The sequence below is a fragment of the Gobio gobio genome, assembly GCF_949357685.1.
Source record: "Gobio gobio genome assembly, chromosome: 17".
Lineage (NCBI taxonomy): Eukaryota > Metazoa > Chordata > Actinopteri > Cypriniformes > Gobionidae > Gobio > Gobio gobio.
This window is the reverse complement of record NC_137110.1, coordinates 14,760,670-14,770,518: the sequence shown is the minus strand read 5'-3', so window position 1 is coordinate 14,770,518 and position 9,849 is coordinate 14,760,670. Positions and strand designations below refer to the sequence as shown.

Genomic DNA, 9,849 nt, shown 5'->3' with positions numbered 1-9,849 from the left:
ACTTGCGAAAAAACAACTCCTTGCAGTTTCGCGCTGTCTGACACACACACCGAAATGTGCGCACAAGCCGCCTCTCTGAGAGCATGTGATCCCTTCAGTTCTGTTATTAAGCATTAGGTCTCAAAGTGACAGCCTGCTAATACAGTAAACCTGCCGCTGTCTGTCAAACAATGACTGCTGTTTTTAGTTCTTATTTTTAATAACAAAGATAAATTAAAATAACAAAAATAATCAGGTGTGTTTGTTTACCTGGATGTTTTTGATGTTAAGTTTAGGTTGATGTAACTATTACCAAGTCAAGCAAATAGTTTTTTGTATTTAAATATTGGCACGTTTTGTTTGTTTACAGTGATGTTAAAATTATATTGTCAGATTTGTGACATACATTTTTGCTAAAACACTGCTGGTCACTTTCAGAAGTTGTATGCTTTCTTTTCCCAGTAGGGAATGTGAAACACATAAATGGTATCATTCTCAGTTTTTAATTTAAAAAAGAAAATAGAATTTAAATAGATTTTATACACTTGAAGCAATATTGTCGCATATCGAATATCGCATTATTTAACAAGGCATTGCATATCGCATTTTTCTTCAATATCGCACATCCCTAGTAAAAGCGAATCAATGATTAACCTGGGTTAAATAAACTACCCAATTTGCTTGGTAAAATTAACCCAACATCTGTTCTGTGCTATATTTACCCAGCCCTTGGGTTAAACATGACCCATATTGGGTTGTTTTTAACCCAGGGTTTTTTAGAGTGTATAGATTTTCTCCTTGCGTAAGAGATTCGTGGCATTCCTTGATGCAGCAGCAGACCGTGTTACGTAAAAACGGTTTTCCAAAGTACTCCCAAGCCTAGGCTATATTTAACAGAGTAGCATGATGGTTTCTCATGCAATCCATCTGAGGGCTCAAAGGTTAGGCACATTCAACAGAGGTTTCCTGCCTTACACTAAATGTACCGAGATTATGGTGAAATACCTAAATTCTTTGCAATCTTGCATTGAGAAATGTGCTTTTTGAATTGTTTGACAATTTTCTCGTGATTTTTGGCACAAAATTATGATTTGATCCATGATCCATTCTATAAGCTTTTCACTTTTACTTTGCCTCTGTCCCAACTTTTTTGGAGTGTGCAGCCATCAAAATCAAAAAGTGTTTATATTTAGCCTATACAATAGAATTAAAGGGATAATTCGCCAAAAAATGAACATTTTGTCATAATTTAGTCACCCTCATTTTGTTCCAAACCTGTATGAGTTTCTTTCTTCTGTTGAACACAAAATAAGATATTTTGAACAATGTCAGTAACCAAACAGTTGGACCTCATTGACATAGTATTGTTTTCCCTGTTTGGGAATCAACTGTTTGATTACCAGCGTTCTTCAAAATATCTTCCTATCTGTTCAACAGAAGAAAGAAACTCATACAGGTTTGGAACAACTTGAGGGTAAGTGATGACAAAATGTTCCTTTTTGGTTGAACTATCCCATTGAGTAGTGAAATATTTTCTTTGTACTTATGTCAGTTTCAAATAAAGAGGACCAACAAATCACAGATTCTTGATTTTATATCACTGCATTTTCCCCCCAAAAATCTGGATTTGGGGTTGTATATAAAATCACATTAGGATTGTTATGGATATAAATATATAAAAGCAGGAAAAATTGAAAGCGAGAACACAAGAAGGCAAGACGAACCCCCTTTTTTAAAAGTATTTGATTGCAGTGTGAATGGAACCACCTGTTCTTGCTGACTTTTTGCCCACTCATCAATCTATGGAAACATAATAAAACACGTTCTTGCCAGGAACACTTTCTTGCCAAATGGAGGCAGACCATGATTTCAAGAAACTATCGCAAAATTGTATCAGATGCTGTATTATATAAATGCTAAATTCATATTTTTCAAATAGATGTCTATAGTTCCTGGAACCTGACAACTAACATCTCTGCTGTTCTCATGGATTTTGGACCAACTGACTGAAAAAAGAGGAACAAAATCATTTTTATTTTATTTATTTATTTTATTTTTGAAGATGCCTCTTTTTTAGCATCTCACCACTCCCAATATTACCTTTTTGCTCAGCAAATTTTTGGAACTGAGTCATTTGGTCCTATCAAATCACCACTCCCAATATTACCTTTTTGCTCATATATAGCAACATTTTGGAACGGAGTCATCTGGTATCATCTCACCACTCCCAATATTAAATTTTTGCTCATATATAGCAATATTTTGGAACGGAGTCAGTCATCTGGTCCTATCATCTCACCACTCCCAATATTACCTTTTTACCCAAAGCACATTTTAATCTGGTCCTCGTATAGTAGGGATTGTTTTTGCAACAGAGTATTGGTGCATGGGAGGAGTTCCTAAGGATTTATTTATCTGAGATGGTATAAAAACCATATTGGATCTTAATCTGCAGTTCTTACATCTGGATCGTCTAACGTCTACGATGAAGTTCATCCTCTTTCTCACCATCACCCTGATCTCTCAGGGCTTCAGTGGTAAGTTCATACCTGCAATTTCCATCCTGTTTGTACATTCATAACTTAATAAATGTGTCTTTTGTTATTTTATTAGCATAGCAATTATTCCAATGCAAAAAGAGTTTCTCTCTCAGATGTTTTTGAGGAATGTTTTTTAAATTTCTGTAATTAAATAGTTGTTAAAAAGTCAACAAAAAAAGACAGATGATAAAAAAAAACTACTTTTGGGTGGTAGATCTTTTCCTTCACATAAAATGTAACTCAAAATGTTTAGATATAGAGAGCCTACGATGGCTTGAGCGACTGCCACTGCAACTCAAAATGCCAGCAGCATGGGGACTTAAAAGCAGTGGGGTCGTCAACATGAGCTTCAACATCTGTTATTCTGTAAACATTTTGTAAAACATTTTACAGTACATATTTGTAGTGCTATGGTCAACAAAATGAAAACAAATAGGTTTGATATAGGATGAAAAAGCTATTTGAAAGTACAGAAAATGTTATTAGCTGGCGTTGTTAGGGATGCATTATATACCGGCCAATAAATGCTTGCTTTTAAAGTTATAGTTATCGGCCCGATAAGAAAATTTGGCCGATTGATTAAAGCCGATAAATAATGGATCGTTTCCTTCAGCTGAGACACTTTTTTTTGGAATTGCTTGAAATATGATTGGAATTACTTCAAAAATGAAAATACAGTTAAGTGCAACATATGCAGCGCAAGTCTGTCATATCGGCTACATAAAATTATAATGAGAACATTATAATTGTGTGCTTGGGACATGGCTTTTAATGGAAAAAAAAATGTTTTTGTAATCAGGCACTGAAAAATTATATAAAAATTTGGATTTAGATTTATCGGACAATATATCAATAATATAAAGAATTATTGGTTATCGAAATCGGCCAAAATCTTAGGTGCATCCGTGGTTAAAACGAAATACTCCAATAAGACAAAAGGCGAATCACAAATCAGACAAATCACACTCATTGATGAATCACTCAAAGTAATTCTAAACAAACACACAGATTTTATTCGTCTCATACATGTGATCAAAGTCTGTTGAGTCACGAGGATGGGCAAATCAGATTTTACTTAAAAGGCACAAAAATAGGAGATATGAAAGATTTAGTCGGAAGATGGAGAAGCCAGCAGTCATAAACTGGCGGCTGGAAATAGAGCCATTATTTTAATTTTGTAGGGAGAAAGGATTTCAATGAATTAATTAATTCATGAATGAAAGGAATCAGATGTGAGCAGTGAAAAACTAGTGGTGAGCAATAGGCTAAAAAAGCTGTTTAAAATTGAACATGAATACATATAGGTATATCACTTATTGTAATTGAATTTAACTTAATTGTTGCTGTGTGCCTGCCTGTTTAATTTGTTATAAATTATTTAAGGGAAACATCAAAAGACCACATTCCATTAATTGTTGTTGCAAGATACATAACACTGTATAAACGTATATCATCATCATCAGATTTAATGTGCTGGTGCTTGTTGGCCTCCTTTTCTTTGCTTGAGCCCTGTTGCAGATTTTATGTTGCTGCTTTATTAAATAACATCAGTTGTTTTTAAAAATGTGGCTTGTCATCAGTTTGAGCCAGTTGACTTCATTTATCATAACTTTCATGGATTCACAGGCTGCCAAAATGAGGCAATTACCAATTTTGGGGGGTGTAATGGAAAGTAATGTAATTAGTGCAACGAATAATAAGTAATAAGTAAAGTATTAGGCTAATATTACTTTTGAAAGGACTAACTAGTAATGAGTAATATATTTTGAGTAACAAGCCCAACACTGGTGATAAGATACTCAGTGTGACCATGAGTCCTGTTTATTTTGGATCCCAAAAGTGGCATGGAACTCAGCTGTGTTTACTGCTAAAATTTCACACACTTAGTTAATCTCAGACTTCATTCCAAAGTACTAAACTAAAATGATTAATTTTCATTGTGGTTATTTTTAACAAAAAGCAATTACAATTATATTTAGACAAAATGAATGTTTATTTATTTTCATAAATTCTAATTTACAAATCTGCATTACACACATTGGTAACACTTTACAATAAGGTATCATTTGTTAATAGTAGTTAATGTATTAAAGGAACTGTGTGTAAGAAATGTATTTCAATTAATCATAAAATCGCCCTGATATGTCACTAGACATTAAGAAATCATGTTAATTTCAAATACTTATATCACTGACAACAGTAGTCCGGCCAGGATATTGTCATTTAAAAGTGAAGTTGCAGCCCTCAACTGATGTTGATGTTGACATGTTGTGTTTTGGCCTGAAGCGCCACCCTCCACCTATCTACCAATCACGAAGTCAGTTATGTTTCGGCATCCGGGTTGCCTGATCTGCTCTAGTTACCACAGCTGCAGCTACAAACTTTTTGGATAAAAAATAAAACTTTACGAAACCTAAAAGACCTCGCATTATGAATCAGAAAAACGTTGTGACAATGAAAAAAAAAATTTGCTGTTAGGACTCGTCACTTGCCATTGGAAGCTCCTTGTTGCAGCCTACGTTCCTGCTGGGTCCTGCAGCTTATCTGGCAACCTCGAGTCAGGGGGGGGGGAGAGGGGATACACCGCTCTACAGTAATTTGAAAGTGATTGCAGTACCAGTTTTGGCCACAATCTTACATACATTTCCTTTAACTAACATGAACTACACTGTAAAAAATCCAGCTCACAAAAATTTTGGCTATTGATTATGTTTTAGTGAACTGGACAATTAAATGCAAAAAAGTTGGCTTAACCGGTGAAAAGAAGTTGGATCAACAATTGTTGGACCAATTGTAAATTCGATTTGTAATTGCAAGTTAACAAGCATACAGGTTGCAACAAGTTAACAATGCACAAAAAGTCGTCAAACTGCCCAACTAAAGAAAACACTGATCATCATGATGGTGACATAAAAAAAAAATTCAACACAAAATCACAAAGACTATAAAAACTCAATCAGCTGAACAAAAGATCTTAAATTGGGTGACATGTGACCTTACTCGGTTAATTGAGTTGAGTGAACTACTTTGTATAAAAGTTGAGTAAACTCAAAAACGCTGTGCAGCAAGTTATGTCAACTTCTCTTTTTTTACAGTGTAACAATGAGCAATACATTTGTTACAGTATTTATTCATCTTTGTTAATGTTAGTTAATAAAAATCCAGCTGTTCATTGATTGTTCATGTTAGTTCACAGTGCATTAACTAATGTTTGAATATGATTTTAATAATGTAAATTGTAAAATCAATAAAGTAAAAATAATGTAAAACCAAATTTGATTTGAAAAATGTAAATGCTGAAATTAACATAAACTAAGATTAATAAATAATGTAGAACTATTGTTAATTCTTAGTTCATGTTAACTAAATTAAAGCCTTATTGTAAAGTGTTACCCACACGTTTGTGTGATACACACTAGTGCTGTCAAATCGATTAATCGCGATTAATCATATCCAAAATAAAAGTTTGTTTACATATGTGTGTGTGTACTGTGTATAATTATTATGTATATATAAATACACATATGCATGTATATGTAAGAAATATTTGCATGTATATATATTTATATAATTTATATTATATAAATATAACCAATTTTTCTAAAATATTACATGCATGTGTGTATTTATATATACATAATAATTATACACAGTACACACACATATGTACTTTTATTTTGGATGTTATTAATCTCGATTTGACAGCACTGATACACACAAATAATAACAAGAAAACAATACATAATGTGATGAACACTAAACAGGTTCAGACTTTTGAGTGGATTAACACTTGTTTTCTTGACTACAAAACAAGAGTTTATAGAAATCGAATGTCACATGACCAAAAAACTACAATTGTGTTTGTTTGGTTAATTTAATTGCAGTATTTTTTATTTAATTCTTCCCTTCATTCTTTCATTTTGTTCAGGCTTTGTCAGGCCTTTCTTTGCTCCTCAGGCACTAATGCTTTCTTTATGTTTCCATTTCACATCCCAAGCATTAGCCAGTATCACTGACGCTGAGATCAAGTCTTTGTCTGAGAAGCTGTACAATTTAGACTCTAACAGGGCCACAGCCTCAGAGCTGGTTATTGAACCTCAGACACTGATCACTTCTTCTGAGACCGGCTCCAGGAGTGACCTCTCATCACGCCCGTAAGACACACATAACCACATATATACACACATGCATGTTATTGTGTATTATAATGCTCTTTTTCTATCTAGATTGTTCAAGCAAGTTAGTAGTACTTTGCTCTCCAAGCCCACGTATAAAGCACTCCTGAATCTACTGGACAATTATAAAAGGGTGACAGGAGAAGTGGAGGATGTGCCCTCGCAGGAAGTGCAGGAGCAGGACGCTTTCCTCCAACAGACCATGAACACTGACCTGGGCAAGGAGCTCTACAATTTCCTCCACTCTAAAGGTATATGTGACACCAAAACTCTTTTTGTTTTGGACCTTGTGAATTGTAGTGATCTCAATGTGATAAAATGCTGCATTCACAATAATGGCGAATAAAACAAATTCTAGATATAATATTTAAATTTGAAATATTTAAACTTTTAGTAAGATAAATAAAAGAAATTAATACTTTTGTTCAGCAAGGATTTATTAATTTGATCAAAAGTGACAGTACAGACATTTTTAATATCCTTTTGATCTTTCATCACAGTTTTCACAGAAATATTTTCAACATTGATAATAATAAGAAATGTTTCTTGAGCAGAAAATCAGCATATTAGAATGATTTCTGAAGGATCTGTAATGATGCTGAAAATTCAGCTTTGCCATCACAGATATAAATTATAATTTAAACTATATTAAAATATAATTTTTTTAAAATAATTGTTCACAATATTAACATTTTTTACTGTATTTTTGGTGAGCATAAGATGCTTCTTTCAAAAATATATAAAAGAAGAAATAGCAATAAACTACGGTGTAAAATGTGAAATAATGTGATCAAACAGTAATGTAAATAGATGATGCAAGATATTTTAATACTGTTGATTTTGATTGTTAAATGACTGTATGCATACTTTATTGTGTTATGGATCAGGTGTATACTCATCACAGAGCGAGTTTATCCAGGATCTGAAGATGATGTGGTTCGGCCTTTACTCTCGATCTGACGGCAAGCTGGACTCCAGCGGGTTTGAGCACATCTTTGTAGGTCAGTCTGCGTGTGACCACACCTGCATTTTGTATGACTTTGGCTGACATGTAGTGTGTCAACAGGGGAAATTAAGGGCGGTAAGGTGTCTGGTTTCCACAACTGGCTGCAGTTTTATCTGACTGAGAAACAGGGACTCCTGAATTACTACAGCCATAGTTTTGATGGCCCTGTGAGTACTTCATCAGAGCATGTGAATCAAAACAAATATTACACCATTTTATTTCAAGTGTGGATGTCTACTTGTATAAGAATTTTTGATCTAGTAAAAGTCATGTTTCTCCTCTCTCTCAGTGGACCACATATCCTGACGTATTGGCAATGCAATTTAGTTGGGATGGCTATTACAAAGAGGTTGGTTCTGCCTTTATTGGGTGCAGTCCTGAATTTGATCTGGCTATCTACAGTCTCTGCTACATCACCCGCCCTGGCAAGAAGTGAGTTGTTCTTCTCTCTATTCACTTTCATTCATCCATCCAGCCATTCATAAAATAAAACTCATTTTTGTTTATAGTAGTAAATATACACATTTATATATCCATTCCATATATAACATATCCATCAAAATGATCAGACTTAAAGGGATAATTCACCCAAAAATGAAAATTATCCCATAATTGAATCACCCTCAAGGCATCACTCTAAAAAAAGGCTTGTAATCATAGGGGAACCTTTTTTAGTGCTATATAGCACCAATTTTGGTGCTTCAGTGGTTCTTCAGAGGTGCTATATAGCACCTTAGTCAAAGAACCGGTGAAGAACCTCTGAAGAACCGCTGAAGAACAACTGAAGCACCAAAATTGGTGCTATATAGCACTAAAAAAGGTTCCCCTATGATTACGAGCCAAGAACCATTTTTGGTGCCATATAGAACTTTTTTTTTTTTTTTAGAGTGTAGGTGTATATGACATTCTTCTTTTAGACGAATATAATCAGTTATATTAAAAAATGTCCTGGCTAATCCAAGCTTTATTATGGCAGTCCAAAATTAGAAGCCCAAAAAGGGCATCCATCCATTATAAAAGTATGATAAATACTTTCTAAATATAGAATAAAATAAAAGATAAAAAAAAGATAAATTATATTTATATATATATATATATATATATATATATATATATATATATATATATATATATATATATATATATATATATATATATATATATAATTATCCATCTTAACCATCTGAAATGCTTGACTCCATTCTCAGGTGTAATGTGAGTTTGGGAGGACAGACTCAGGGCATTCAGACCTACACATGGGACAAGAGCAGCTATGGGGATGGAAAGAAGTACATTGCCTCCGCTTACCCTGCCTCGCCTTGATTCTCCGTCATCTGAATATCAGTACCAACAAACTCATCTGCAAGCTTTATTCTTCACTTGATTATTTGAGGTTGATGTTGGATCTAATAAAAAAAAAAACAGGAACAGAAAAACACCCCTCCTGTCTGTATTTCTGCTTGTCGGGATCTAATAGATTCTTACACATTCTCCCCAGCTACAATTGTCAAAACTGTACACATCTATTATTCTGCTGTTAAGCAATAAATTGTAGGTCACACAGAATTTTTTCTACATTTTAAATTTGATTTAGAAACAGAATTTCCAAATGATCATTTATAATTTAAAGGTGCAGTGTGTGAATTTTAGCAGCATCTAGTGGTGAGGTTGTGAATTGCAATCACCTAACGCTTATCCCTCCCTTTCGAAGCACGGATCTGGTAGGCAAATACCATTTGATAAAATCAACTTTTTAAAATAACTTTCCCTGTCTGTGTTGCTTAATCCGCTCGCGTAGCTTGACAAGCTGCTGATTCTCGCCATAGTTTGTTGCCAAAATGCGCGCGCATACGTTGCTACGTCATCTGTGTACAAACAGTAAAACGGTCTATAGAGAAGCTATGGAGGCCGACACAGGACAAAAATATTGGAGAGAGCAGAGTGACTAGCGCGCTGTAGAGAAGTTTGTCCGTTTAGGGCTACTGTAGAAACATGACGGCACAATATGCCGATTTCACTGTAAGGCCTGTGGTGTATGGAGATAGAAATGGTTCATTCTAAGGCAGTGGTTCTCAAACTTTTTATACCAAGTACCACCTCAGAAAATATTTGGCTCTTCAAGTACCTCCATAATGACCAACTTTAAAAT

General features: G+C 34.2%; 2 protein-coding genes across 2 annotated transcripts in view; one reads left to right on the top strand and one right to left on the bottom strand.

The window, feature by feature from the left end:
- The window catches only part of chchd4b (coiled-coil-helix-coiled-coil-helix domain containing 4b), a 616,826-nt gene that overhangs the window by 503,750 nt on the left and 103,227 nt on the right, over positions 1-9,849 (bottom strand). The window lies entirely within an intron of this gene.
- endou (endonuclease, polyU-specific) lies at positions 1,822-9,108 on the top strand. Its single transcript, XM_079840479.1, has 7 exons — positions 1,822-2,516; positions 6,517-6,673; positions 6,746-6,945; positions 7,582-7,695; positions 7,761-7,867; positions 7,990-8,132; positions 8,909-9,108. Exons 1-7 carry the CDS (start codon positions 2,465-2,467, stop codon positions 9,021-9,023), a joined length of 888 nt encoding a protein of 295 aa, XP_079696605.1. The 5' UTR covers positions 1,822-2,464; the 3' UTR covers positions 9,024-9,108.

Bases quoted from the DNA above. Each gene is read 5' to 3' on its own strand.
- endou (XM_079840479.1), top strand. From the start codon at position 2,465: ATGAAGTTCATCCTCTTTCTCACCATCACCCTGATCTCTCAGGGCTTC. The intron at 2,517-6,516 runs GTAAGTTCATAC...TCACATCCCAAG, and splicing joins GATCTCTCAGGGCTTCAGTG to CATTAGCCAGTATCACTGAC. The intron at 7,696-7,760 runs GTCAGTCTGCGT...GTGTGTCAACAG, and splicing joins GTTTGAGCACATCTTTGTAG to GGGAAATTAAGGGCGGTAAG.